The 26,483-nt window shown below is 51.9% G+C and overlaps 11 protein-coding genes across 11 annotated transcripts; 5 read left to right on the forward strand and 6 right to left on the reverse strand.

The window, feature by feature from the left end:
- Positions 1 to 31: 31 nt before the first annotated feature.
- Positions 32 to 2,666, reverse strand: ASPZODRAFT_1594647 (hypothetical protein). Its single transcript, XM_022726409.1, has 9 exons — positions 2,021 to 2,666; positions 1,808 to 1,955; positions 1,705 to 1,735; positions 1,373 to 1,639; positions 989 to 1,295; positions 670 to 910; positions 499 to 592; positions 225 to 422; positions 32 to 159 (listed from the first exon to the last, which is right to left on the reverse strand). Exons 1-9 carry the CDS (start codon positions 2,294 to 2,296, stop codon positions 141 to 143), a joined length of 1,581 nt encoding a protein of 526 aa, XP_022582938.1. The 5' UTR covers positions 2,297 to 2,666; the 3' UTR covers positions 32 to 140.
- Positions 2,667 to 3,037: 371 nt separating this feature from the next.
- ASPZODRAFT_150657 (hypothetical protein) lies at positions 3,038 to 8,003 on the reverse strand (the record flags this gene model as incomplete). Its single annotated transcript, XM_022725648.1, has 7 exons — positions 3,038 to 5,144; positions 5,194 to 5,972; positions 6,002 to 6,145; positions 6,194 to 6,392; positions 6,489 to 7,264; positions 7,342 to 7,819; positions 7,879 to 8,003. 7 exons carry the CDS (start codon positions 8,001 to 8,003, stop codon positions 3,038 to 3,040), a joined length of 4,608 nt encoding a protein of 1,535 aa, XP_022582939.1.
- A 633-nt stretch (positions 8,004 to 8,636) lies between these two features.
- On the reverse strand, positions 8,637 to 9,462 carry ASPZODRAFT_140723 (hypothetical protein; the record flags this gene model as incomplete). Its single annotated transcript, XM_022724687.1, has 3 exons — positions 8,637 to 8,745; positions 8,811 to 9,192; positions 9,264 to 9,462. 3 exons carry the CDS (start codon positions 9,460 to 9,462, stop codon positions 8,637 to 8,639), a joined length of 690 nt encoding a protein of 229 aa, XP_022582940.1.
- A 280-nt stretch (positions 9,463 to 9,742) lies between these two features.
- ASPZODRAFT_14567 (hypothetical protein) lies at positions 9,743 to 10,904 on the forward strand (the record flags this gene model as incomplete). The annotated part of the gene is made up of 2 exons (XM_022725099.1): positions 9,743 to 9,827; positions 9,910 to 10,904. 2 exons carry the CDS (start codon positions 9,743 to 9,745, stop codon positions 10,902 to 10,904), a joined length of 1,080 nt encoding a protein of 359 aa, XP_022582941.1.
- Positions 10,905 to 11,070: 166 nt separating this feature from the next.
- ASPZODRAFT_113308 (hypothetical protein) lies at positions 11,071 to 13,056 on the reverse strand. The gene is made up of 4 exons (XM_022721058.1): positions 12,461 to 13,056; positions 12,019 to 12,407; positions 11,280 to 11,957; positions 11,071 to 11,217 (listed from the first exon to the last, which is right to left on the reverse strand). Exons 1-4 carry the CDS (start codon positions 12,999 to 13,001, stop codon positions 11,122 to 11,124), a joined length of 1,704 nt encoding a protein of 567 aa, XP_022582942.1. The 5' UTR covers positions 13,002 to 13,056; the 3' UTR covers positions 11,071 to 11,121.
- A 190-nt stretch (positions 13,057 to 13,246) lies between these two features.
- ASPZODRAFT_130458 (hypothetical protein) lies at positions 13,247 to 14,453 on the forward strand. The gene is made up of 3 exons (XM_022722505.1): positions 13,247 to 13,455; positions 13,507 to 13,760; positions 13,820 to 14,453. The coding sequence occupies exons 2-3, from the start codon at positions 13,549 to 13,551 to the stop codon at positions 14,391 to 14,393; spliced, it is 786 nt and encodes a 261-aa protein (XP_022582943.1). The 5' UTR covers positions 13,247 to 13,455; positions 13,507 to 13,548; the 3' UTR covers positions 14,394 to 14,453.
- A 185-nt stretch (positions 14,454 to 14,638) lies between these two features.
- ASPZODRAFT_130459 (hypothetical protein) lies at positions 14,639 to 18,022 on the forward strand. Its single transcript, XM_022722506.1, has 8 exons — positions 14,639 to 14,888; positions 14,951 to 15,566; positions 15,642 to 15,739; positions 15,793 to 16,035; positions 16,093 to 16,446; positions 16,507 to 16,750; positions 16,804 to 17,306; positions 17,366 to 18,022. Exons 1-8 carry the CDS (start codon positions 14,793 to 14,795, stop codon positions 17,888 to 17,890), a joined length of 2,679 nt encoding a protein of 892 aa, XP_022582944.1. The 5' UTR covers positions 14,639 to 14,792; the 3' UTR covers positions 17,891 to 18,022.
- A 329-nt stretch (positions 18,023 to 18,351) lies between these two features.
- Positions 18,352 to 21,409, forward strand: ASPZODRAFT_62773 (hypothetical protein; the record flags this gene model as incomplete). Its single annotated transcript, XM_022729104.1, is given in 7 exon segments — positions 18,352 to 18,519; positions 18,593 to 18,612; positions 18,670 to 18,706; positions 18,720 to 18,821; positions 18,880 to 19,004; positions 19,072 to 19,543; positions 19,892 to 21,409. 7 exon segments carry the CDS (start codon positions 18,352 to 18,354, stop codon positions 21,407 to 21,409), a joined length of 2,442 nt encoding a protein of 813 aa, XP_022582945.1.
- A 509-nt stretch (positions 21,410 to 21,918) lies between these two features.
- Positions 21,919 to 23,961, forward strand: ASPZODRAFT_1597957 (hypothetical protein). The gene is made up of 3 exons (XM_022726431.1): positions 21,919 to 21,938; positions 21,994 to 22,197; positions 22,300 to 23,961. The coding sequence occupies exons 2-3, from the start codon at positions 22,049 to 22,051 to the stop codon at positions 23,828 to 23,830; spliced, it is 1,680 nt and encodes a 559-aa protein (XP_022582946.1). The 5' UTR covers positions 21,919 to 21,938; positions 21,994 to 22,048; the 3' UTR covers positions 23,831 to 23,961.
- Positions 23,899 to 25,066, reverse strand: ASPZODRAFT_1597687 (hypothetical protein). Its single transcript, XM_022726426.1, has 3 exons — positions 25,020 to 25,066; positions 24,450 to 24,674; positions 23,899 to 24,392 (listed from the first exon to the last, which is right to left on the reverse strand). Exons 2-3 carry the CDS (start codon positions 24,667 to 24,669, stop codon positions 23,968 to 23,970), a joined length of 645 nt encoding a protein of 214 aa, XP_022582947.1. The 5' UTR covers positions 24,670 to 24,674; positions 25,020 to 25,066; the 3' UTR covers positions 23,899 to 23,967.
- A 106-nt stretch (positions 25,067 to 25,172) lies between these two features.
- Positions 25,173 to 26,390, reverse strand: ASPZODRAFT_130465 (hypothetical protein). The gene has a single exon (XM_022722507.1). The coding sequence runs from the start codon at positions 26,262 to 26,264 to the stop codon at positions 25,317 to 25,319; it is 948 nt and encodes a 315-aa protein (XP_022582948.1). The 5' UTR covers positions 26,265 to 26,390; the 3' UTR covers positions 25,173 to 25,316.
- Between the last annotated feature and the right edge of the window lie 93 nt (positions 26,391 to 26,483).

The following is a 26,483-nucleotide window of genomic DNA, read 5'->3' on the forward strand; positions in this document are numbered from 1 at the left end:
TCAATATAGTTGGTTGGGATTTGACGGCATAAATATAAGTTAATACTGTTTATACAATCATGATTCAATTGAATATAATATGGTCATGCCTCATCCTTTAGCTCATGTCACAAACTACGGATGGGTAGATTTCAACCTTTTCAATAGATATACCGGAAACTATGACAGTTTGTTAGCAAGGGAGTATAACCCATCAAGTGGATAGACACATTGTTCAGACATACTTTGGATTCTCTCGATCGGTCAAATCCAGAAATGCAGTGGCATCAAGGTCTCTCCCCTCCAGCCCCCCTTCCATCTGCGATTGGATCTGATCGCGTTTCTGGTTCTCCCAGCGAAGGAGGAAGCCCAATGTGGTGATCAAGACGGCCTCGACAAGATGCGAGACGATCATGGACCAGATGCCGAGAGGGTAGCTGGGCCTATACCGTGCGTTAACCCAATTAATATACTTTATCTCAGAACTACTGGTTGGCTGATGAGAAAGATAAATCTTACGACTGGTTTGTTTTGTAGAAGAAGGGGCCCGCAATGTTACCAGTGCAGTATCCCAGGAAGAGAACGGCGTTGGTGACGACTTTCTTGGTGTGACCTTGAAGTAAACGTGAGCATTTCTCTTTGCGTGATGAAAACGCGTCATCAAGGAGCTGGTAGTTTGAAAAATCTCACCGGCTGTATTTGCAATCTGCATGCTCAAGATCAACACGAAAGCGGCATTGTACGGGCCCGTAAGATAGTAGCAGATCAGACGGCCGACTTTCTGGTCCTGCGGCACGAAACGGAGCCCAAAGGCACCGGCAATGTTAGGGAGGAGGAAAAGTAAGACGAACATGCAGCGGCGGTTTTGGAAGCGGTCGTTGAGATACACGCAAAGGAGGATGGAGAGGGCAATGATGATGCCATATGGAATCTAGGCCAGATTAGAAAACACACTCCCACCATACAGATATTCAATAAACAATAAGCGGGGAGAGCTGCGACAACAGACCTGCATGAGGGTCGTAACGAGAGTTGAGAATCCGAAGCCCTCGATGATGATCGTGCCGAAGTTGGAGATACCCCCGTTGGGAATGTTGCAGACTATTCCCAGCGTAAAGAACAGGTACAGCTTGTAATCCATAAAGGCCTCTTTGATCTGATACGGTTTGAGGTGCTTGTTTTCCACTCCTGTTTGGTTCTCTCGCAGCCGCTCAACGGCAATGCGCCGTTCCCGATGGCTGAGGCCCGGTGCACTCACAGGAGAATCTGGCAGGAAGATGAACATGACAATGCCCCATGTGCAACACAGACAGCCACTAGAAGGGAGGAAAAAAAAGAGAAAGACAAAAAAGTCAGTGTTGGAGGGGCTTAACACAGGGGCAGGAACACATACATGATGATGAATTCATACTTCCAGGACGGAAGAGCACCCCTGATATGGCCAATTCCATACCCGAGAAGACCGCCCAAGGCAATACCACATCCGTTCGCAGTGTACCAGAGTCCAATACGTACCGGCTGCTCTCGCCGGGTATACCACATGCTGGTGATGAGCATAAACGCAGGATCCGAACAGGCTTCTGCCGCACCACCGAGAGCGCGGAGCACAGCAAGGGTTGTGAAACTGTTGCAGGCAGCTTGAAGCATGAGAAACACCCCCCTAAAGGATAGAAACACGTCAGTTCATAGTCCTCCGGCAGATAAGATACGCGTAGGGCCGCTGACCACACGAAGATATTGGCACCCAGATATTTCCCTAGCATCCAAGAAGGAGAATAGTCAGTCGGTTGCTATATCTGAGCCTCTAGTGCTAATAACAGTGACATACCGATTGGCAAGCGTTGAAGAAGAAAATTAGTAGGAAATGCCCAGGCCATGAATCCAAAGTAGAAGACACTACTGAGCCAGTTGTACTGTGTGCCATGGAGGTGCAGATCGTCGCGAATGCCAAAGATTGCCGCATAACTTAAAGTCGTCTTTGATGCATTATCAGCGGCTGCCATATCTAAGCCAAAAGCAAGAGAGAGATGGAATAACATACCTTGTCGATATAGAAGAATGCGTAGCAGACTGCCAAGTAAGGCAAGATCATGAAATCAATCTTGCGCAGGACTCTCTTCTCCTCCTCAGGGTCAACCGCCTCGTGAAGTTCGTCCATGTCATTGAACAGCGCCATGGCGGTGTCCCCGTCAACGGCCTTTGCCATCTTCAATCCAGAAATAGTAGCCTGGCTGCTCTCCTCATGGATAACGGAAGGCACTTCTTGACCACCGGCCTTGGTGCCTGGGTGCACCTCTGAAATTCGATTGTCCCCCATGACAGCGAATTATCTGCCCTTTCAAGCCAGTCAGGGTATAGCGGGTAGTTTGGTAACAGGCAGCAATCGTCTCTCCTTGACAAAAGAGAAAAAGGAGGGATGCCACCACAGCGACCGAGGAATGTGGGCTCACGTCCAACCGCATATGAATAACCTCGAAATATCAAGATTGACCTCTACCGGACTACCTCCGTGCAGCGTACGCCGTATGCTCCGGTCGTCAACCGTGAATGCACGGTACATATGCGGAGACCAACAAAGACCACAGCTTCCCCGCAGGGTGACGAAGACTTGAACAGGGTTCTTTCTCGTATTGTCAAACTGTGCGTCTGTCTGGCCTGTACCGCATATCGAATGGCAGGGAAGAAAGGCTTGGTCAACTTTACCCCGCTGCCATCAGATGACGCTTCAATATACGGAGTCCGACCTCTGACGGAATCCAAACCGACGAGGCTGGGCACAACGTCGGCGATAGCCCGACAAATCGTACAACAGACGTCTGTAATAGGCACTTGATAGGTGGAAATTTGCGCTTGATCGACACCCGGAACTAGAAAGATAAGGCAGCGATCTGGGGACGATCTCTCCATGTGGGGGTGAAAATGCGGGGATTTGCATCATAGAAAAAGGAAACGAATAGAGTGGTTATATGTAATTTTGCTGTATATCCAAAAAAGAGAAAGAAAGAAAAGAACAGGTAGTTGTGGACGAGAAAGAAATGTCCCTTTTGCTGCTGCTCTACTACCCCGAGTTCTCCTCTTGCACGTTGTGTTGACCGACTATTGTCAAGAAGACCTGATCCAAAGATGTCTGGCTAACGGAATAGTGCTGGAATCCCAATTGTTGCTTGTCGTTCTCAAGGCTGGCGAAGAGGGTTCCGATCCCGCTGTTCTTGGACGTTGCATCTGGGAGGTGCACGACCAGGCCGTCCCCTTGTTGTCTTTGACTGATGGAACAATCTTGATTATTATTGGTAGTAGGAGTATTAAAGGGCGGGTCGACAGCAAGTGATGCCGGCACACTGAATCTCAATTGGCCATGGTAGGTCTTTTGTTCGATCTCGGCACCGGGGAAGGTCTCAATCACCCATCGGCGGATGCGTTCCATGTCCGAGTCGGAGGTGTGCGGTGCTTGCGAGTGTACCAGATGGACATGGTACATGTTACCATACCGGGCCCGGAGATCGTCCGTTGTGCCTAGCGCTAGCATTCGCTTCGCCATGATCCCAGCCCGGTTGGCCAGCGCGTCTGCTTCCTCCATGGAGTGCGTGGTGAGCACGATCGACCGTCCGGGTACCACAGAGACCAGCGTCTTCCACATCACCCGTTTCGAGGCTGCGTCCATGCCCGAGGAGGGCTCGTCGAGAAGCAGCATGGCCGGGTTCCCCATCAGCGCGATTCCCAGCGACAGTTTCCGTCTGTTTCCGCCAGACAGCTTCATCGCCATGCGGTGCTGGAATGGTGTGAGTCCCACGGCGCGAAGCACCTCTCTGATATTGTGCTCTACATCCGACACACCCCGGATACGGGCGTAGAATCGCAAATGCTCGAGCACGGTCGTCTGGTCCATCGCGTCGAACTGCGGACACACCCCGAGATGCGCTCTTGCGGCAGCTCGATTTTTGATGACGGATACATTCTCGACTAAGATCTCCCCGCCCCGCCTGGACGGCTTGATATCACCGCGTATGAGACTGATGGTGGTCGTCTTTCCGGCGCCGTTGGGTCCCAGAAGCGCGAAAACCTCGCCTTTGTTCACTCCGAAGGTGACGTCTTCGACAGCGGTTATCTTTTTGAACGATTTGGTTAGGTGCCTGGCACCCAAGCCGTCATTATCAGCAGGCGCATTGCCGCCGACAATTGGCTCTAATCGGCCACTGTCTTCCAGATCCGGTCCACGGCCCTTGGTGCATACTAGCAGCCTTGACAATGCGGGACCCTCATCCAGCAATAGAAGTGCTGCAAATAGTATCAAAGACTGGACAACCAAATAGACAATAGGGCCGCCGTAAAGAGTGATCTCTCCGGGGTAGGAGGCCACTTCTTTATCACGGCAGAGGATAGAGAAGATGTTGAGAGAGGAGAACATTGCTCGAGTAAGGCTGCCCATAGGCGTCACCACAGAAATCACAAAATGGGCAATGGTGATATAAGAGTCGATCTTGGCAGTGGGAGCATAAGTCAGGATACACAGGTAAGCAATTAAGTAGATCAGGAACCCTACGCACTGGGCCCCGGCAGCAAATGCGAAAGCCGCGAGTTGTGAGCTCACAAATAGTGAGATCACATACGAAAACAGTGTGGAGCAGAGTCCGTAGAGGAAGAAGACAACAAAGAGATACTCCGAATGATACCAGATATCGGAAGCAGCTCGAAATGCCACGATAGCCAGCACGCTGATGGCGACCACGATGCAAAAGTCAAAGGCGAGGTACACCAGCCAGAGCGGGAGGCTTCTGACTCCATTGCTGTAGTGTAGACCCCGAATCCGTCTCAGTCGCTCGAATGTCGGATACAAGGAGAAAAAAGCAGGATAGACCGCCATGGCGAGACAAAAGTAGACAATGAGCTGAAGGGACTTGCCCAAGCCCGATGCCCATGGGATAGCAAAGTAATGGAACTGAAAGCCGATGGAAGTGTTCGTCACGAAGATGTCAAGAGCGTTTTGAATGATAGAAGCCAGGGCAAAATCGTCTTCATCGCCATTCCAAGCTAATGATGGTAGAGAGGAGGAATCCCCGATATAGAAGCCTCCTGGCGTCACATTCGCAAAGTGGTCGTCGATGTAGGTGTTGAATTCTTGAAGACTGTCGACCAAATGAAGGCGATTTTTCCAACATTGACAATATCTGGTCCGTTGAGTTGGATGATGATGCTTTCGTAAACTATTCCACGAACAAATCCAATGCCGACGTTGTTACCTTGTCAGTTGGACCCAACACTATATCAATATTCGCAAGTGTGTCAAGGGCTTCTAAGCTGGGAGTGGAGTAGGCGCTGGTACTAGAACAGCCAGCTCTGCTGGCACTCTTCAAGAATAAAGTAACCAGAGCTGCTGCAATGACAGGAATCAGGAGTGCTGCGACATACAAGAAGTTGTTGCGGCGGAGGATGGTGACTCTCTTGCAAAAGAGCACCCACGCTTGACGCAGCATCCCTATCTGCTTTCCAGAAAGAAGCCGGGGCGCGGTGGAAGACTGATTAGGAATTTCCTGCGTCCCGTCATCTTTTGGCTTCTCATTGATAACACTGGAATCATCTTCAGAAGAAGCAAGAGGAAGGTCTATATCCTGTGCAACCTTGAGGAAAACATCTCCGATGGTCGGTCCACTAACACGGTATTCCGTGATTTTTTCTTCTTCTAGCATGGTAACAAGATTCGCGGCATCTGCGGATGTTGGCACAGTGTAAACGGTTTCGTCAAAGTGGACTTGCTTGCTGGCGCCTGCAATTTTCAGGTTCGAGATCCTGGACGAACTGGGGAGATTGTACACGTGAATACGGTATCCAGAGCCAAGCCGGTGCTTCAATTCCACACTGGACCCTTCGGCCTTGAGCGCGCCCTTGGACAGAATAGCGATATGGTCCGCTAGTAGCTCTGCCTCATCAAGGAAGTGGGTGGTCAAAAGAATGGTTCGGGACCCTCTCTCAGCCAAAGGATATCCCAAATCTTCTGTCTAGAGATGGGATCAAGCCCAGAGGACACTTCATCAACACAGCAGATGGATGAGCCGCCAGTGAACATCATGGCTAGCTGAAGCTTTCTTTTCTGGCCTCCAGAGAGCGTCTTCGAGAAGGCTTTTACCTTTTTGCTAAGATCACAGGCATGTAGGAGCTCCGACAGCTGCTTCTCTGTATCTCAATTTTCCAGTGCCTTCAATCTGTTGAAGATTCTCACATGTTCCATAACAGTCAAGGTGTCCCATAGTACATTCTTCTGAGGGCAAAGTCCAGATCTTATGCCGTCTTCCTCGTGGTTCAAATTGATCTCGCCTGATGTTATCTTTGTGAGACCCGAAATGGCATCAAGAGTCGTGGATTTTCCAGATCCGTTTGCCCCAAGAAGCACCATGATCTGGCCATTGACGATTTCCAAACTCAAATCATCAACAGCAAGTACATCCCGATACTTAATACCAAATATTGTAGCTATTTTCCGACGAAATCAGTTTGGTTGGTAGATTTTGGTGAACCCTTGAAGCCTCAGAGCAGACGGTGATCCAGATCTCGATGTGTTCCGATCTTTAGAGGCAGTACTGTAAAGCCTTCGCTCTACAAGACCGCCGATGCAAGGGTATAAGACAATCTGAATGATTAACAATATCCATAGCACAATGCCTGGAACAGTCCACGGGCTCCCTGGAGCCGCCTGGGTAAGGTCCGTCGGCAGATTCTGCTTTTCCCACCGCGCCATTAATATCGAGAAGAAGACGTAGTTCATCGGTGGAAATATTAGGCTGAGAATGACAACAGCCGCATTTGCAGTGATCGAGGCCAATTGAGCAATGATCCCCAGAACCAGACAGGTTATTGTCATGGAGATGCCACTGAGCTGTGCTTTCTTGAAGAAGAAGGCACCAAAAATCGAGAATGAGGATAGAGATAGTCCCATCAGGAGATTGAAGATGACAGTGACTCCGGCAGACGTCTTACTGTACACGCCGAACTTCAATATCAAGGCAGTGATGATCCACGCAGGACCGTAGACCATGTCCAATGCGAGATGAGCTGCAGTAAAACGAGCAGCTTGCGGCTGCCAACGGGCTGTATTTGGCATCATGCAGTCGATTAACTGGCTCATTCCCAGCTCACGCTCAGAAGCCATGAGACCAGTCAAATGATATGTGACGCCGACGCTCCCGATGAAAATTGCATCGCCCAAGATATCAATGATTGCGCTCATATAAGCAGATCTGATCTTTTCTTCACGTTGCTTCTGTGTCAAAGATGTGTAAGGATACTCGTCGACCTAGGTATAGGAGATTAGCAAATTCAACCGGTATTGCTATCAACACGTCAGTGTCAACGCATGAGCAGCAAACAAACCTCGCTAGGGAGACCAGTGACATTCTCGACTCGAGCAATCGCCCAATCTATCGAATGCTGAAACGGTAGGAGATATAGCTCCTGGTCATTCCTTGTCTTTTTGACGTCGATCTTTTCCCCCAGCGAGCCATCTGTGCGGAGAGTATAGTTCCATATCCCACCAGGGCCCTCTGTAGGCGAAGAATGAAAGATAACAGCCGCTATACATGACGAAACACCACGGAGTGAGCTTCGACAATCAAGGTCTAGCTTTTCTTCGTCGGTAAGGACGTAGAAGTCTTTCCCCTGCGCTTTCGCGGGATCGGAGACGGCGTCGATGACCTGTAGGATGTTGCCGGTTTCAAAGCCGCTATTGACAAAGACAAGTTTATTTCGGCCTCCCCCAATTGTATCCAGGGCATCAGAGAAGGTCCGCACCGGGGTTGGGTCTCCGATTCCATAGATAGATGGTTCGACAAACAGGTTCTTGGCAAACGATCTGATAGCAAATGAGAGACCGTCAGAACCACATCCAGGAAAGAAAGAGGGGAGACATACATGAAGGCAATAAAGACAACCGGCAAGACCAAGGCCCTCCACCCAGTTGAGCGATAAGGCCGGACACAGACGAGCAGCAGGTTCTTGACCGTCAGCACCCAGACCTGCCTCAGAAACAGATGCATTTTCCGGTTAAAACAAAACCGGGAATTTAGATCGCTCTCAAATCGCCCTGGCGTCAGATAAGAGAAAGCGATAACTATCGCTGTCTATGCAAGTTGTCGTAGGATGGTGGTCATCGCCGTGTCGGTGGGAGCACGATACTCAAGTCCTGAAGTATCTAAACAGTCATAGCATCGTCTTTTATCGAAAAGACTACAGATATATCAAGAGTCTTTCTAGCTTGCCTTGAGAAACTCAAGATGCACCCCCCTGACTAGTCCAATTGTGTGTCGTTTATTATTGGGTCGACTTCGCATTCCCGATTCAGACTCGTATTCGACAGGATTCATCGCGAAGGATCTTGTTGGTCTTGCTGGATTATCAGGCTTGCTGCTTCAAAATAAGGGCTGAGTATGAAAGCGAGTAGGAGAAGTTTTGTGTCAAGTTGTTGGCATATTTTTGTCCGGCTAGACGTTGATCCCAACTTGCAGTGGGACATAGTCTAGGCCTTCTATAGGAACCTAGATAGAGATCATGTCACTGCGCATGATATTCTTGGAGGATTTAGAGTACAGGAAAGACCGATGGATTTGAAATTCTAGACCAGGTATGCAGATATTATACACGAGACAACTCCCGATAAAAACCACTCATATTCAATTCTTCTTCTTTCGTCCACCGGAAACTTGGCCGGTGACTGATGTCTTCTGTCGGAGGTAGTGCCACACAGTGCCTTCAACACTGCGGACGTCATGCTTCCGTTGCCTATGAAAGGAATTAGTTGAGGGGTCGGGGGAGAATCCGATGGGAAAAAACATATATCAACGTACCGCATGTAGTACAAGCGCGCCCTCCTCTTCCGCGTCGCTGTTCTCTCCACAATCTCCACGCTCTTGACGTTCGGGCTGAACAGCTTGACGGACATCTCAACCGCAGTGCGAGTAAGCTCGTTACGTAGCAAAAACGAGGTGTCAATGCCTCTCAATCGGATGCTCAAACAGACGCCGGAGAACGGATCGCCGTTCTTGAACGTGACCCGCAGAATGTCGCCGACCTTCACGCTCCGGGGGTTCCTGCGGTAATCAAACAGTTTTTTGCGCTCGCTGGTAGGGTCAAGCACCGACAACTGTGACGTTGTAAGAGTAGCAATAGGGTCTCTGCAGACGGCACGAGTCGACGGCGGAGGCGGATAGATCTTCAGTTTTTTGGGCTCTGAACCAGCGCACACATTAGCCCAATCCACAACCACACAATCAAAAAACACGGCCATCGTATTCCCTTACCCTGATCAGGCCGCAGTCGCTGGGGAAGCTGCGACAGGAATGCCTCGGGCAGTTTCTCGGGCAGAGGAGTTGGCTGCGGTCGTGCAGAATACACAGTCGACAGTGCCCGCCGGGCGATCTGGGGCTGAACCAGTTCCCTGGTCCTCAGCGACGAGCGCACGCAGCCCAGCTGCCTTAACATCGGTGAAAAGGCCGCCATGACCGATGGATAGGGTGACTTCTGTTGGCAGCAACTGGAGATTTCCTCTTCTGCTTCTTCTGCTCTTTCGTTTTTGGTGGTTGATCCGGACCGAAGCGGCAGAATCACTCACCGCCCAAACACATTGAGCACGAGAATAATTTAGAGCGAAGCATCAGTTAACCAGGTAATAATCTTGGGGTTGTGCTGCCTTCGAATTTGCATTCATCCGGTCCTTTTCTTTTGAAGTGTTTACATTCTACATTGGTTGAAACACATATCTTCGTGATTTACCACAACCATGGTGCAAATGATGGCTGGCAGACTTTTGCGCCAGCAGGGCTTTAACTTGCGTCAATTCGCCTTGACGCAGACACGCAGTTACGGTAGGGCTTATCTTCCATTGAATTTCGTGTTTGTGTCTTTTCAGAACCGGTTGCTGACCGGAAACTTTTTTGGTTGTTCTAGCCATCCCTTCATTTACTCCCACGTCCTCCTCTCCCGAGCTAGATGAGGCTCTGGACCGGGTACGCAAAGGCCTTATTATTCCCTTCAGTCTCGGCGAGCAGCAGAGGAGGTTAGTCTTCCGGAAGAAGTACGCCCAGCGTCTGGAGGATAATCCTGTCGTTTTGAGACTTGGGGGCGCCCAAGAGGAAGAAGAATACGCCCTGCGGCCGTCGGGGCACCCAGAAGCGAAGATCACGAAAAAGGAATCGCTGGCAGTGGTTAGACTCTTCAAAACCCCCGAGGACTGGCAGAATGCTGCCCCCCTTCTGGCCGGTTTGAAGAAAGCGAGGATGGTGCTCAAGCAGGATCAGAGGGAATGGCTGGTGCGCCGGGCCGCCATGGCTGGCGCCCTGGGTTCTATCCTTGAGTGCGCCAAGCAAGCGGATCGGACAGCGTTTTGGTTAAATGAGGTCGGTGTGGTACATCGGATATTCTTTGCGCTGCACGTTATGGCACAGGAGGCAAATTTCGAGCCTGTAGCGACCAGCAAAGCCCTGAGCCTGGCGAAGCAGACTTCTAGGCTCATGGATATGCCCAGGCATAGTGTGCGCGACGTGGAGCTGGATCCCAAACACAGACCGTCCGTGATCAGTGTGCTGCTGGAGCTCAGCGCGAGCCAGGCCCTGAACAAGTTCGAGGGCCATGACCAGACCGGAGATGTGCTCCGGTACGCCGAACGTCTACTCGCCAACTGGAAATATGGCAACTTCCGCGGCACGGAGACCGACTGGCCCGCCATCGACTACATGTTGCAGCACAATGTCCTGATCTACAATGGCATGAAGCTCGCGCTCCAGGTCCAGGGGATCGCATCGAACAAATCCGTCAGCTCGATGCTCAAGAGCCGCGTCAACGAGATCGGTACATTGATCGCCAAACAGACCAAGGAGGTCCCGGCAAAGATTCAGGAACGACCGAGCATGGGCTATATCCAGAGCAAAGCTTTGTACCCATGATCTTTCTTGTGCTTTTCCTGCCTTCTTGCCTTTGGTATAAAAAGAGGCACAATGCATGTACATTATCGCTATCAGGGCAACCTTCTACTACTACCGAATTCACTAGTGTAAAATAGATTCACATTGTCAGGCACTACTTGAAGATAATAAACCCTAAGGGCTTTTTGAGCATTTACGAAGATTCATGTACCCGGGCATGGATATTCGTATCAATAATCTACGAAACCAGTTCCAGCGTGTTGTCCGAGCGGAAGCGTCCTCGAGCAAGCAAGCGAGTCGTCCCGGACACAACAGCAGGTCCAGACACAACAACCTACGCATTGTGAGCAGAATGATAGATAATAAGCGAACCATACAGTTGGGTGGGTACCATACCTGGCCTTCAATGGCGTGTGTCGACACTTGACTCTCTGGGAAACCTGCCAGGAAGATTTCGACACTGCTTGGCGGCACGCCAAAGTGACTTGGGCCATGATGTTGCCGGTAATCAAAGACATGGGTCTGGCTGATGGCACCGGCGATCCCCGGTCCGGTCAAGGCATATACCACGCGAGCCCCAGTGAAGATCCGGAGATCTGTCAGCTGTTGCGAGGTTAAGCGGTACTCGCGGTCAGCATCGACCCGGTGCGAGATGCAGAGCAAGCGGAGCTTGTCGAGTGAGAGTTCAGCGGTCGGCCCGATGTTGGCGAGCTGGCTCAGCACATTGCGGGAAGGCATATGCCCGGCTTCTAGACTGCGTGACTGGACCCATTGGCCGAGCTTGGACACAACCCCCGTGTGTGGCTCCATGATCTTTTTGTGGTAGTCTGAAATGGTCCGGGAGGAAGCAATAATAACCGTTGGAGACACACCAGCCGTCGCTAGTGCAAAGTCAACGCTCTCGCCTGCCACGGAGTTCAGAGCAACGGATGCATTTGCGAAAAGAGCAGCCATTACTTGGCACAATGGATACGACCGAGAAAGGGAATCAATGCAGAGGACCAGGTCGTTGCTGGTGACCTTTTGGGGCCGTGGCAGCACAGAGCTTAGAGCGCTGATTCCGGCAACCAGGTTCTATCGCACAAGTCAGCACCTGTCCAGCTTTATGAATTGAACCCGTCAAAAAATGACACACCTTTGGCGAGTACTCAACAAAGTCACCGAGGGCGGCTCCCGAAGGCCAGACAGTGGTCACAGAGGGTGTCGGTGTGCTAGGGTCATAGGAAGGCACGTCTGATCCGTGGATATTCCGGTTCTCTTCCACGAGGTTGTGCCAAACATTTACTTCCAAACGATTCTTGAGCTCTTCCGGGACGTGACTCCAGTCCATGTGTCTACTGCCATACTTGGCGACCCAGAGCACATGGGCCAGCTGGTCGTTTCCTTTGGCAACTACTGATAAATCGAGCGAACCAGCTTCCGCGATCAAGGCATCGGCTTTTATCTTTTGCAGATGAGCGGACAGAATATCCGGCTGCATATTGTGAGGAACAATAACCGTCTTATATCCGTAGAAGGCACCAGCTACTCATGTATTCAGTAACCATCAAATAATGCAGGAAGACGACTCGACATACCGAATATCGCAGCAAGTAGCTCAATCGAGTCCGTCAGACATACTGCAACTGTTTCCACCTTGGCACCACTGAGGTGCTGACCGATCACATTGATCTCTTGAGTGATGTTGTCCAGGCTATGCTCTTCCACGTTCTTTCCCAGTACGGTGTAAATCTTTCCTTGTTTTCCGGTCGCCGAACCGTCTTCGTTTAGCACACCACGAACAGCAGTCTTCCAAATATCTCGTAGATCGCCATTTCTGCCACTAGTCCATTTGAGTGCCCCAGGGTCTCGGATGTTCAAACCAGCCTTCAATGGAAACCCGTACGGTGTCTCTAAACTCCGGTATACTGCTGACTCCCCTGGTTGCCGGACCGGCGACGTCGTAGCTTGGCGAGCGAGCAGGAACGGATGGGTATCCGGCTCATTGGAGAAGACAAGCGAGGAAATGGCCACAGCGACAAGAGCCCCAGCGATTAGAGTCGTGTAGATGTTCCAGTCCGCAAGGATATCCGAGACCAAGGCATCAAGCCTGGCAACCAGCGTCGGGTCCGTCGCCATTTTGGAAGCAGCAGTCAATCCACACCACAAAATAAGAGAAAGCAGAGCACCTAGATACAGGAAAATATCAAGAAACAATAGTAGGATAAGGTAGAAGAAGGAAGACAGCAACTAACAAGACTCAGCCCCAACGTCATCGCCAGGCTCCAGCTGGCGTATGTCGTAAGGCCCGCTTCACCGCCTTGCCGCCAAGGCCCCGGCTGTCTCTCGGGGTGATCGATGCTTGTTGTCCAGGCCATTGTCTGCAGGATCCAAGCTCCTTATCACAACAATCCCACCTACCCCCTCCCCAACAAGGTCTTTCTGTCAGGTTTCTTACCCACAGCCTTGTGGTTGTGCTTAGGGAGGCTCTATAGACTTGAAGAGGCTCTTGTTTGCACAAATGAGACTGTGACAAGAGTTTTAAAATCTCTTTGCAAGGTAAGTCAGGTAAGAAAAGATTTGTTTCTTCAAGGTGAGTGATTTCTATGTAGAGAGAACAGGAAAAGACACTCACTGTGGTCAGTTTTCGCATTGTTCCTTCTTTTTGTCCCTGTTTCAAACTTCAATGGCATCCCAGCCTGTGCCCTCGACCCCCAAACCCCCGTCTGCCGCGTCGGAAGATACACGGACTCCTGGAAAATGGCGGCACCCACGTCTCAATGAGATTGTTCAGAGACAGAATGCCGCGACGTTTGGTGACAACAATATTCGGAGGTTGTCGTGGAATGGAGCTGCGCTGGTCGCAACCTGGGTCTTTGGGCCGACGCTGAAGTCACAGTGAGAAAGAGCCCAGGCAGTAATAACCAGACTCCTCTGCTGATTCTTCTCCCTTTTAGGGCGTTACGGGTGCAATTGTGGTCCCAAATTCCCATGTACCCAGATCTTTCGGCTTTCCTCCTCCAGGTTTTCTTCATCGTGAACATCCTCGTGGCATTGTTCCCTCTCTTCCGGCCCAAGGACGATCTGTCCGATATTCCTCTGACACCTACGCAACGTTCACTTCTTGGGCTCGACCCGACAGCAACTACCCCCCTGACGCCTGGCACTACTTACGTCACTCCGCCTCGCTATCGGCTCTCTTCGTCTCGTGCAGCTAGCCCCGCGAGCCGAAGCGGATCGCCATTGTCGGCGAACGCGGGGTTTTCCGGGCGCAGGGTCTCAACAGGGGGCTCGTCTTTCTCCGCATCGACAAGTCCTCTTCTACACAAGGTGGCCTCCAACGGAAGCCGAGAAAGTGGGCGAAGACCGAGCTTTGGCTCCCCATCTCCACTGCGAAGTTCTTTCGGAGAGTCTACGATGGCGCCTGCAACGCCCACTCCGGCGGGCAGGAAGCGTGCAAGCTTGGGTCTGAGCAATAAATGGTTATACGAGAGGAGCCGTCGACTATCTGCCAGCAACGGTGTTTTGTAATCTTTCTTTGGGTCATTTCGGTCGAGCTTTGGCGTGTCCGGCGCAATTTTAGATTAATGTGATAAAAATGATATATGAATCTTCATTCGTTTCCCTTTTAATTTCTCTATTTCCTCTTTCTGTCCTTTTCAGACAAAGAAACTCTCTATCTTTTCTTATTGTACGCCGAATTTGTTTCTATAGGCTAGCCCCGTGGGGTTTCCGCCTACGTATCATCCCGCATTCACAGCACAGGCAGGAGCACAAACACACCTAGGTCCAGATCACAGTCTCACGACGGCCAGCTTCTTCCTACAAGCTAGTTTAATTCTCTAGGCTATTTCCTACCGGCCACTATACCCACAAGGGACCTTCTGTATGAAATTCATAGCCTGAGGCCGCCCGCGCGTTATTCTCACGATGGGGGCCTCGGAGTCCAAGCTCGTTTTCAAGCAGGGAATCTTCCGCCTCTCAGAGGAGAAGAACATTCCAGCAGACGATCAATACTGGACTAAGGTGTGTGCTTTTACCTCTTGAACTTCTCACAGACTTCCATCGGTCGCTTACCCAAATCCAAGTTCTGGGAGCTCCCAGAGTCGACAGAAGATGTCTTCAGCCTCTTCACCCCATCGGACATCAGGCGAACGAGAGACCACGCGCTGTCAAACCTGGAGACGCTGCTATCGTCGGTAATATCTCGTCTAACGGCACTACGAAACAATCCATCGTTCCCAGATCCTCAGCGTGCACCGGACAGAGATGCTCTGAATTGTATTCGCATCCTCACACGCATCCTCCCCTTCATTTACGAAGCTGAGCATCTGGAGGAGTGGGAGGAGAAATTTTTCTGGACTCGTCGCAGAAAGTCTGCTCATGAGGCCCAGGTCGCCAATGAGGTTCTTTTCGATGAAGCCCAGGATGATGAGCAGCCGATCCCGGTTAGAGAAAATGAACAGGAAGACCTAAAGCCCTGGGCAGAGGAACTGATCGACACCTTGCTGGATCTTCTTTTTTATACCGATTTCACCATCCCAAATCTACCGACAGTCAAGAGCAAGGTTTCCTATTCGATATGGCAGAGTGGTGTCGGGTGTAATACCGCAATGGGGTCGAGCAAGGAACTGGAGAACAACCGATGCGAGATCCTCCGATTGCTGTTAACTTTGACCGGAAAAGCTATGTATATGCCTTCAAGTAAGTTTTTTTTTGATGTTTTTTTTCGTTTCTATGCCGGAAGCTATCGTGGAGTAGTTGGCTAACCAAGTGTAGATACCTTACCGGTCCAAGGAGTCAAGGCTATCACGTACATGGTAACCTGCTCGGACAAGCAGGCTGTCTTGACTCTCTTGTGCTCGTTATTGAATACAGTATGTTGAGAGCAACACATCTATATGGGAGGAAGAACACTAACCAGTGGTAGGCAATCAAGTACAATCCTGCATCTTGGAGGGTTCCATACGACCATGTAGTTTGGAAGGATTCCAAGCAGATGTTGGTGATTTACTGTCTGCAACTTTTACTCGTCCTCTTGCTCTATCCCATACCGGAAGATGGGCGTGGGACACCCCCGAAGAATTACTATCGGCATTATTTTGGACGGCTTCATCGACCGCAAGATTTCCAATTCCTCGTTGACGGCATGACGAGGATTCTGAACCAGCCAGTAAGCTCTACCTTCTTGATTTACTCCTTCTGTCGTGCTCACATTCTTCTCCACTAGATGCAGGCCACCAATTCATACCTTCCTGGAAGCCAGAAATCTGTCAAGTGGGCGCCCGAAATGATAATGTTATTCTGGGAAGCCCTGCAGTGCAATAAACGATTCCGATCGTTCATTATCGACTCGAACCGCTCGCATGATTTTTTGATACTCTGTATTTTCTATGTTAAGGAGTACAGGAACGATTCGTCCAAGCAGGGCATGGTTAGGATGTGCGTATTCATTCTGCAAACCATGAGCATTGAGCCTGCTTTTGGTCAAAGCCTGAACAAGAAATTCGAGGCGCAAGAGACTCTGCCGCAGAATATTCGACTATCTGGTTTTAGAGGCTCCTATGCTGACTATCTCATCATGGTATAACTTGCTCTCTTCTTTTCCATGCGTGACGGTCACTAACATTGTCCAACTTGACAGTCGATCCACAATCTGATGACAACAAGCAAAGGGAAACTGGACACAGTTTATCCAGCTTTACTCGCGATCGTGAACAATATCGCACCGTATGTCGAGAATCTGTCGGCCAGCACGTGCTCGAAAATCATTCAGCTCTTTTCATCAATGTCTGCCCCTAGTTTCTTGCTGGCGAATGAGACCAACCACACCCTTCTAGCTTCTGTGCTCGACTTCATCAACACGGTTCTTGAGAATCAGTTCACGAGTATGTCACCCATTATGTTATTCTAGGCCAGAAAACCACTAACCCGCTTTCAGAAAACCCCTATCTTGTCTATGCTCTTCTCAAATACAGCAAACGGTTCGAGGATCTTCGCACATTTACGCTTGAAAGCGGCCAGCAGGAAATCCAACGGCAAAGTGAGAGGCGCAAGTCCGAAGGAGGTTCTAGCGATATGGTGGCGAGTCCCACCTTCTCCCACTCTGAAGAAGATCCGCACGCCTCGTCCGGGGCCCGCTCGCCGCTGAGTCGCATTCCCGAAGAAAACAACCCGTTTACGATCGGTGGAGACGATTCAGATGAAGAAGGGGATGGCCAGAACACCCCATCTCGGTCTTCGCCTTCGCTTGAAAACTCAAGGCGACCGTCCATGTCATCTGTGGATGAGTCTGTTCCGTTCCGGGGTATGTCGGAGAAGGCACGGGGAAAGATGCCCGCCGGCCAACCTGGGTTCTCGAGACAGAACAGTATGGCAAGCCAGAGCAGCATGTCTGCGATCTTCTCGACCACAGCCGGCAGCTTTACTCCGACAACGGCTTGGGTCAGTCATTCTCTTCTCTTTGTTGGTTTAGGTAGTATATTTACTAACCTCTTCACCAGCTGGAGTCCTGGTTGCCTGAGCTTCCGCTGCACACAATCTTGACCATGATATCTGCGATCTACCCTCATATCCCTGAAACGGCGTTGAAATCAACCGCCAACCCAGAAGCACGCACCCTGATAAGTAACCTCGCATCCTTTTCCGAGGAACCACATGTTCACAGTATCATTGCCGAACCTCCACCCGTGGAACCACGTGGGTTTGAATGGACAACGCTCTCTCTGGGCTGGTACGAGTCTCTTCTGTGGGGTTTCATCTTTTCCAGCGAGATGGTTGTCGGGTCCGTGTCCGGCGCAACCCCCGGAACAGTGGGAGTCTGGAACGGAACAAGCATCAAGCTATTCAAGGTTCAGGAAGCTGCAGCCCAAGGGCCAACGCTTCTTGCTCCCAAGGGCGCCGTCGACGCCGTCGGCAGCAACCTAGTCCAACGCATCGGGAACCTGAGTCTCCGTGGACGGACCACGAGTGGTCAAGATATCTCTTCTCCCGTCGCTTCTCAGGCACCCAACGTCCGTGAAGTCTAGTGAATTCTATTTTTATTCTTTTTTTTTTTCTTTTTTAATGTCTCTCTATTACGTTCTTGTACTGTTTCATGACTTTCATGATACCTCATGGCGTTGCAAGAATCCAAGTAGCGTTTGTTTCGACGGAGTCCGGTATTCTTACTATATAGTTACCTGTTAGTATCTCAATATTAACCTTTCGAAACTAAGCGTTTAAGATACCAAAATACCTTTTTTGTACTTCTTTTTTCTTCGTATTTCTTGTAAAGGTGGTTGAATGCAAGAGTCGAAATATGGCAGGAAGAACATTGTTGATCAGTGGCCGCACGTGCTACAGGGATGAGACTGAGTGAGCTCCACGACAATCCGATCGCCTCATCACATCAACAAGGGTAGTTGGCAGTACTGTCAGCAAGATCGGGCTTTCTATTTAATTCCATGGTCAATCGAGTTAGAAGCTCTATAATTCACCTCAAATTCCGATGGTTCCGCTCCTCTCGCTCCTCGCCGCGAGCTCCGCGCTGTGGCTGGCCTGCGCGAATCATGCTGATGGAGCACCCATCCCTTCGAGTCTGCAGAACATCCTAAAGAATACCCATGGAAGCAAGGAATACGAGTATCCGACAGATTTCACCAGGGGGATCATGCCTGTAAGTGTTTCCGAGGATTTCAAGCGCTAAGATTCGTGCAGTGTATACTAGAAGCGCAAGCTGACATGTCTAGATCCCTGTTCACTCGCACAAGTAAGAGTCGTCTTGAAGACAGACGGAGAGATATCTAATCAGCATCTAATGGCACAGTGATTACTGGCGAGATGTTCCTTTTTACACCGGTACGGTCTTTGCTAGAGTCTTGCGCTGGTAAAAGGGGCACCACTGACTATCAAATAGGCCTGTCGAGAGGCTGCATGTCTACCGAAGCCGACGTCTGGCTGTATAACGATACCCTCTACGTTTGTCTCTCTATATCTCTCTGAGCTGTTCATTCCGAGCTATTCTGATTCGTTTAAGGTGGGCCATGACCAGTCTTCTCTGACCGAAGAGCGAACGCTAGAGTCGCTGTACATTAATCCGATACTGGACGTCCTCAAGCGTCAAAATCCAAAAAGTGCTTTCGTAACCTCGCCAACTAAAAAGTACGTCGGTGGGATTTACTGCTACCAAGTCTCACGTTGATTCTGACCAGAGAACCATTGTTGTTAGTGGCGTATGGGACACTGCTCCAGAGAAAACCCTCTACTTCTTCATCGATGTAAAGACATCCGGAGAGGAAACCTTCCAGGCCGTCATCTCAGCCCTTGAGCCGCTGCGTGAACAAGGCTATCTCACCACCATAACGGACAACAAGACCATCACCAACGGCGCGGTCACCATCATCGGCACCGGCAACACCCCGTTGAAGATGGTCGGCCCCGTCGCAAACCGAGACTACTTCTACGATGCGCCTCTTGCCTCATTAGACGAACCGGAGTACGCCGACATCACCTCGTTGATCTCGCCCATCGCCTCGGCAGACTTCGAGGCCGTCGTGGGCACCGTGACCGCCGATACGGACCCGGTCTTGAGCGATCGGCAGCTCAACACGATCCGCGACCAGATCGCCGCTGCGAAGAGCAAAGGCATTGGAGCCCGCTACTGGGACACCCCTTACTACCCGGTCAGAAAGCGTGATGCGGTCTGGCGCACGTTGTTGCGCGAGGGCGTCGCCTTGCTAAACGCAGACGACCTGGATGCCGTAGCGGAAGTCTTCTAGATATGATCGTATATTATAAAGCTAGAACATTCAATATAAATTATATTGAAGTAGAAATTAATTTCTGCATTAATCTGTTTAACTGGTCCACCTTTCAATTTGTATGGAAGTCACATGACCTTTTAATTAAATCCGGCACGCGTCCAGCACGCGCCACTTTGGCGTTCTGCGACGTTTTCTAACAGTCTTGAGAAGGACAACAGCCCACACCCGCCGAATCCTCCCATCTCCATGTCCAAGTCCGAGCTGGGCGATGTGCTGGCCCGCGAGCTGCCCGCAGACGTGAAGCTCACTGTTCGCCATGTTTCGTCGACGCCCGCTCCGTGTGCGGCCCTCTTCGCGCCCGCCCCGGGGGACAGCGCGGAAGCGACGTTCTGCGCGAGCCACTTCTTGGCGGTGTCGATCGATCAGCAGTCTAGCGGCCAGGAGCTGATGGTGTTTGGGATGGAGGTGCTGGTCTACAGCAGTGCACACCTGACGACCGTGTTTGTCTCCAAGGCCGACTCGACAGGCTACCTGATGAGCCCTGGCCGACGGGCGACGACGGCGACGACGGCGACGACGGCGACGACGACAACGGCGCCCAAGGTTTCCGTGCTGCGGGTATTATCCAGCACGTTTCTCTCCTATCTGGTGCAGACGCATCAGCGGCCGGGCGTGCGGTTGGTGCTTTCGCTGTTTGCCCGCGCCCAGAACCAGTACCTTTTCCCTGGGAGTGTTGAGAATCCAGCGAAACATGTTTTGGACGACCGGGGGTTGATCCGATGGTGGTGCCGGGCGGTCGATCCGATCTTGCGCGAATATGAGCCGGAGTCGTCTGCGTCGGCAGATGAGAAAGAGTTGCTCGACCGGGTGATGGAGTCGGATAAGACGTCCGCCACGGCGTTCCTGATCGTGCCCGGGTGCGATAGGTTTGAGACGCGCGGGTTTTTCCCCGGCAGTGCGCGGTCGGACGACAAGGACCGGCCGAGATGGGTGAACGCATACCCTGTGCGACAACTGTGCAAGAACCCGGCCGCGCCGCCTCGGTGTCTGGTCCCTCGGTTTCCCGACGATCCGAAGACGCGGTTCCTGGTCGATTTGGATGATGAGCTGCCCGAGGAGAAGACGGAGACCGGTGATGCCCCTTCGTCGGCGGCCGGCCAATGGCGGAGTGTCAAGTCGTTAGATCAGTTCTGGGAGATGATGTCGTTTCGACAAGAGTGCTCTGCGGGGAGACTGGTTGGGTTTCTGTGGTTGGTTTTGAACCCGCCGGGCCTGATCAATTCGATTCCCATGTCAAGCTCGGCTCTGCCTGCTGCCAGCGAAGTCCCAGGCACGACCTCGGGGTTGGGATCGGTGGTGTCCGACGGAGCGACTCGGCAGACTTCCTCTACGGCGGCGATCGGCAGTGACACGACTGCGTTTTTCTGGCCACAGCCAGGCCGCGGACACGTTGTGCTTAGCGAAACCGACTACAAAGCAGCCATGGATCTGCTACTTTCCAAAGACTTTGAGACCGAGGAGCTCGCCGTCGCCAGCACCAAAGTATGGTCCGACAAGGTCGCCTCCCTTGCAGACGAACTCTGGGTCGGTCAACGCATCGTCGGTCAGAGAGAGGAGGCTACGGGGCAAGACGCAGCGATATCAAGCGAGCCAACAGCCCTCCTGAACACCGGTTTGGTTCGCAAACGCAAGAAGAGCGATGCGGCCGGTCAATCCAACGTAGACGACTCGACACCTGCACAGGAACCCGGGGACGTGAATGTGCTCAGCGCGAGCTTCATCCGGAAAAAGAAGAAGACTTGACCTGGCTTGGTGTTTGAAAAGGATACTTGGGGATGTCATTATGCATAGCTAGGGGCTTCGGCGTTGTCTTGCCATCACGGACTAGACGGGAATTATTGGAGAGCATCTATGGAGTTCTGGCAACGTCTTTCAGCGAGATATCAATATTATTACCATTTCCTATTCATTCTCGAGGGATTTTCTATATATAACCTGGCAAGACCACGGAACGCAGTCCCCATTCCATGGACACGACAATAGTATTTGTATACACCAACAAACCAAATAGTCAAAAGAAACGTGGCGTGTCGAGTCGAGTCGAGTCGAGTCGAGTCTTGACCCTGGCCAATAATAATAACAACGATAATGCGGTGAAGTTGACAGGTTGAAGCAAAAAAAGAAAAAAATACCGAAGCGAAATCCCAGAAATCTCGGCTCCGCTGAAAGAATCCACCTGGCAAAAGACATCCACGCCAACTGCCAACTGCCAACGCCGAGGATCCGCAGTATCCGGCGTCGGGGTTCTGTTATTAGGTCTTAATTTTGCCTGGTGTTTTGCTATTTGGTTAATTTATTCGATTATATTCTTTCTTTCCTTCCTTCCTCTCTGTCTGGCTGGTTTAGAATGTCATCGTGTCTTTGGGTCCGTCCAGTTTGCCCATGCTAGAGCCAACGCCGGTTTCGAACCCCCTGAATGGCGCTCCGTCCATGAACCATGGCGGTGTCTCCCTCCTGGACGTCCTAGGATGGGGTTGCCTGATCTGGTATACCTGTGTGGTCGCTGTCTGTGCGTTGGGATACTGTCAGATGTACATTTCTGCTGCTTGCTTCCTCCGCCAGTCGTTCAGTCAGTACTGGAGACGACGTGTGTGATCATATCATGGCTGATCAATTCGATTTATTGAGAATAGATGGAATCATTTCTCCCGGCGACCACACAAGTCGTATGCGGCCAGTGCCTCCGACGCGCCCCATGTCACCGTCATCCGCCCGGTCAAGGGCCTTGAGCCCTACCTCTACGAGTGCCTGGCGGCCACCTTCCGTCAGGATTACCCACGCGACAAGATGACGGTGTGTTTCTGCGTGGCGAGCAAGGATGATCCGGCCTACCCGGTGCTGCGACGTCTGGTGGACGATTTCCCGCACGCGGACGTGCGACTATACGTCGAGGAGGAGGACCCATTGCTGCAGGACGACAGCCCGTACACGCTTGGCCCGAACCCCAAGATCCGAAACATGAGTCGAGCGTACCGTGAAGCAAAGGGCGACGTTGTCTGGATCGTCGATTGCAACATTTGGGTGGGCCGGGGAGTGTGCGGGCGAATGGTCGACAAGTTGTGCGGATACGGACCAGCAGGCAACAAACCCCATAAGAAGTACAAGTTTGTACACCATCTGCCGATCGCGGTGGATGTGAATGGCCGGGTGACCCTACGAGACGAACAAGAGGCTCTGTTGGGAGGCCACGCCGCCGACAACGATTCCACCGATTGGTCAGGGGACCTGCTTGCGGCCGGGGGCGGGCGTCTTGAGGAGCTGTTTCTCTCGTCGTCGCATGCGAAGATGTACACGGCCATCAACACCGTGTTGATTGCTCCCTGCATTGTGGGCAAGTCCAACATGTTCCGTCGTTCGCACCTTGACCCTCTCACCGCGCCGGCTGCGTCAGACCCGTCGAACCACCCCCACGGCGTTCCACGCCATCCGGGCATCGACTACTTCTCCGACAACATCTGCGAGGACCATCTGATCGGCGACCTGCTATGGAAGAACCAGATCCGCGCGGAACAAGAGCAGGGCGAACGATGGGGCAAGCACGGCCTGGTGTTCGGCGACTTGGCCATCCAGCCCGTCGCGCAGATGAGCGTACACGCCTACTGGGCGCGCCGCGTGCGGTGGCAGCGGGTGCGCAAGTTCACCGTCTTTCTCGCCACGCTCGTCGAGCCGGGCACCGAGTCGCTTGTCTGCTCGCTGTACGGCGCGCTGGGTGTGACCACCTCGCTGGCCCGGTTCTTGCAAGGAAAGGGCATCGAATCCGCCGCCTATCTGTCCACCTGGCCCGCCTTTGTCGCCTTCTATTTCGCCAGTCTCCTGACCTGGATCTTTGTCGACTGGACCCTGTACCTCAAACTCCATTCTGCACAGACCGTCGAAGTCGACGAGAACACACCCTTCTTCGCGCGCCCGGTCTGCCGCTCTTCTCCTTGTTCAACCTCCTCCTCCTCCTCTTTCATGTCCCCGCCGACGGCTCGCCGGCCCTTTCTGCATTGGCTCGCAGCGTGGCTGGGTAGAGAAGGCCTTGCCCTCCCGGTCTGGGTCTGGGCCTTTTACGGCGGTGTCACAGTCGACTGGCGAGACCGTCGGTTTCGAGTCGGTCTGGACATGAAGGTCCGTGAAATCAACTCTTCACCATATGGATCTCGGAAAGTCAGATGCGATTGATTATCACCTCACTACTTGTACATATCTTCGGTTTAAACTTCGGTTTATCAAACTCTTGTCATAGATTTAGAAGAAATCCAAAATCGAATACTTTCTTTTTCTTTTCTTTCTATACGAATGGTAAGGGAGGTAAAAAATTAAGGCTCCGCCACGCCACTCTCCAAGCCTGCCCCCTTGTCACATCCCAACAGCCACTCCACAACCTCTTCGCCAGGCGAGAGCTTCCTCGGGGCTGCGTCTTGCTCGGCCTCCTCGCCAACGCTAACCTCCACCTCCACTTCCTGCTGGTCTTGCTGTTCTTCTGTCTCTGCTTCTGTCTCCGTCTCGGCAGCCCAAGCAGTCCGCTCCGCCAGGAAAACGGCATCGTGGCCTGCAGCGTTCTTGACGGAGAGGTCTGCACCGGCCTCCACAAGCGCCTTCACACAGGGTAAATGCGTGTTCAGCGCCGCCCAGTGCAGCGGCGTATTGCCCGAGTGGTTCTGGTGGTTCACCACCGCGAGAATCTGGGCTTGGTCCAGAATATTCCCGGATGTGAGTGTTGAGAGGAGGAATGACAGGATTTCTTACTCGTCAGTTGAAGCTTTACCTTAGGAAGAACTGCACTAGAGGCCATGCTTACCATGGTTTCCATTTGCAGCTGGAAAATGCAACAGACACGCCCCCGAACCGCCTTCACTCTCGGGCTCTGCGTCGATGGCCGAGGCGACAATGCTCGCGGGAGAACAGGCGTGCTGTGTCGCGAGGGCGTCGATGTCGGTCTTTAGCGCGGCGAAATCACCGGACCGTGCATCATAGATGAGGTCATCGATTGCCTCGAAGGAGAGAGATATCGTCGCCATTGTGTCTGGGGGTGTTAGCCTTGGGAAACTATATCATGAAGACATGTCGAGTGGAGGGGGAAAGAGGAAAAGGCAAGAAAATGCATTGCGCGCATGTGAAAAGACTTGTTTCATAGAAAAGAAAAATCAATAGTATCAAAGTACAGAGATCTTGGAATTTTTCTCTCTTTCGATTATCTTGAGGCCGTATCGGACCCCTCCCTCATGATATCCGATAAAAATTAAGAGCAGAAAAAAAAAAAGACAGGAGAGGGGATAGTCAGATTGAAGCTGCGCAGCACCTTGATAATACATAGAACAACAAGAATCATAGAACCCGACTCAATTATTTGACGAAACAGTATACTCACTCACCTTTTCAGATCAATAATAGCTTGCTGTTGCTGCGGGGATGCCATCTTCTTCACGGAGGAGGAAAATCTCGGATCACGTGCGCTGTGGGGGGCCATAGTACAACATAGAAGTTACTATGATACTAGGGAGTTAGCATAACCATAATAGTTGGGTGGTTATAGATTACTGCTGCCATCTATTGATATAATCCATAATACATGATAATAAGAGAAAACGCCCGGCCACCCATACTCCGCTAAAGGTATCTCGAGGGGGGGAAATAGAATAGTAGAAAGGCGAGGATATTCAACAGGTCAATCCCTCAACCAGGCGCGTCGTTTTTCCTCCTTCTTCTCCCTGCGCTTCTCTTTGAACTGCTTGACCTCCTTGCGCGTCAACTTTTTTGCGCTGCGCTCCGCCTTGAGACTGCGCCCGTCGTGGCTGTTCGCCGCCGCGTCCACGTCGAAGAAGGCCCGCATCTGCCGCCGCGCCTTGTTCTCGTCGTTGAAGTTCTCCGGCGCCAGCTCTGCCGCCTGCCAGCGTCCTGTAAACCGATTGAAGGCCCCCGTCGCCGCGTAAGCAGTCGCCGGCTCTGTTCCTTCCGCCACGCCTCCAGGCCCGGCCCCTTGCCCTCCTTCCTGCTCGTACCGGCGCGCATACGGCGCGGTGGGATCGTAGTCCCCGTGGATCGCCGGGTTATATCTTCCAACATCTGCTGCCGCGTCGGAGGGAGACTTGCGCTTCTCTGCCGTCTCCGGCTCGTCCTGACCAGCACCAACACCGGCAGCGGCAGCGGTAGCAGCAGCAGCATCCGGCACGCGAGGGTTTTCCCATTGTGACACGCTCGTAAACCGATTGTAGAAATAGTACGCTTGGGCAGCGGCATCCCAAACCGGTTCCCATCCATCGTCGGCCGTCTGGGCTTGACCTGGCGGTGCCTCGTCGGGGAGCGGCGGAGGGACTTCGTCGGGCAACGGGGGTGCAGGCGCAGACGTAGATGCGGCAGGAGCTTCTTCTTCTTCTTCTTCTTCCTCTTCCCACTCCTCTCTCGCTTCCCCTTCCTCTTCCTCTTCTTCTTCTTCTTCCTCCTCCTCCTCATCATTTGGCTGTGTAAATTTCGGCTCTCTATCTCGTGATGTCTCTTTCTTCAATGCGTCTTCATCGTCCCCTTCGTCGTCTGAGGCTGCCCTCTTCGGTGGTAACGAGGGAGGCACCGACGACACCCCATTTGCCTCTCTGTCTGAAGAGTGACTAGCGGACATCTTGAATTAGCGGAACGGAAATTCAGCAAGGGTAGAACCAGTCAAAGAAAAGGAATCTTATTTATTCTTTTCTTCGGTTCTCACGATGCCAGCCGGTTCAAAGCGCGAACCAGAGAGACTCTCCTTGAGCGCATTTCGTATTTATTATTGGAGCGCATCGGATATTTCGCCTGAGGCAGTCACGCTAGTCTACTTATGGGCTAGTGGTCACGCACCGAT

The sequence above is a fragment of the Penicilliopsis zonata genome (genome assembly GCF_001890105.1).
Source record: "Penicilliopsis zonata CBS 506.65 unplaced genomic scaffold ASPZOscaffold_4, whole genome shotgun sequence".
Classification (NCBI taxonomy): Eukaryota; Fungi; Ascomycota; class Eurotiomycetes; order Eurotiales; family Aspergillaceae; genus Penicilliopsis; species Penicilliopsis zonata.

Coding starts and splice junctions, on each gene's coding strand:
- ASPZODRAFT_1594647 (XM_022726409.1), bottom strand. CDS start 2,296: ATGGGGGACAATCGAATTTCAGAGGTGCACCCAGGCACCAAGGCCGGT. Junction 1,736..1,807: donor TCTTCAACGCTTGCCAATCG/GTATGTCACTGT, acceptor CTTGGATGCTAG/GGAAATATCTGGGTGCCAAT. Junction 593..669: donor GCAGATTGCAAATACAGCCG/GTGAGATTTTTC, acceptor GTTTACTTCAAG/GTCACACCAAGAAAGTCGTC.
- ASPZODRAFT_130459 (XM_022722506.1), top strand. CDS start 14,793: ATGGGGGCCTCGGAGTCCAAGCTCGTTTTCAAGCAGGGAATCTTCCGC. Junction 14,889..14,950: donor ACGATCAATACTGGACTAAG/GTGTGTGCTTTT, acceptor CCCAAATCCAAG/TTCTGGGAGCTCCCAGAGTC. Junction 15,740..15,792: donor TGTGCTCGTTATTGAATACA/GTATGTTGAGAG, acceptor AACCAGTGGTAG/GCAATCAAGTACAATCCTGC.
- ASPZODRAFT_130458 (XM_022722505.1), top strand. CDS start 13,549: ATGGCATCCCAGCCTGTGCCCTCGACCCCCAAACCCCCGTCTGCCGCG. Junction 13,761..13,819: donor GGGCCGACGCTGAAGTCACA/GTGAGAAAGAGC, acceptor TCTCCCTTTTAG/GGCGTTACGGGTGCAATTGT.
- ASPZODRAFT_130465 (XM_022722507.1), bottom strand. CDS start 26,264: ATGTCCGCTAGTCACTCTTCAGACAGAGAGGCAAATGGGGTGTCGTCG.
- ASPZODRAFT_113308 (XM_022721058.1), bottom strand. CDS start 13,001: ATGGCGACGGACCCGACGCTGGTTGCCAGGCTTGATGCCTTGGTCTCG. Junction 12,408..12,460: donor GCTACTTGCTGCGATATTCG/GTATGTCGAGTC, acceptor ATACATGAGTAG/CTGGTGCCTTCTACGGATAT. Junction 11,958..12,018: donor TTGTTGAGTACTCGCCAAAG/GTGTGTCATTTT, acceptor CTTGTGCGATAG/AACCTGGTTGCCGGAATCAG.
- ASPZODRAFT_1597687 (XM_022726426.1), bottom strand. CDS start 24,669: ATGGCGACGATATCTCTCTCCTTCGAGGCAATCGATGACCTCATCTAT. Junction 24,393..24,449: donor AGCTGCAAATGGAAACCATG/GTAAGCATGGCC, acceptor CTGACGAGTAAG/AAATCCTGTCATTCCTCCTC.
- ASPZODRAFT_1597957 (XM_022726431.1), top strand. CDS start 22,049: ATGCTAGAGCCAACGCCGGTTTCGAACCCCCTGAATGGCGCTCCGTCC. Junction 22,198..22,299: donor GCGTTGGGATACTGTCAGAT/GTACATTTCTGC, acceptor TATTGAGAATAG/ATGGAATCATTTCTCCCGGC.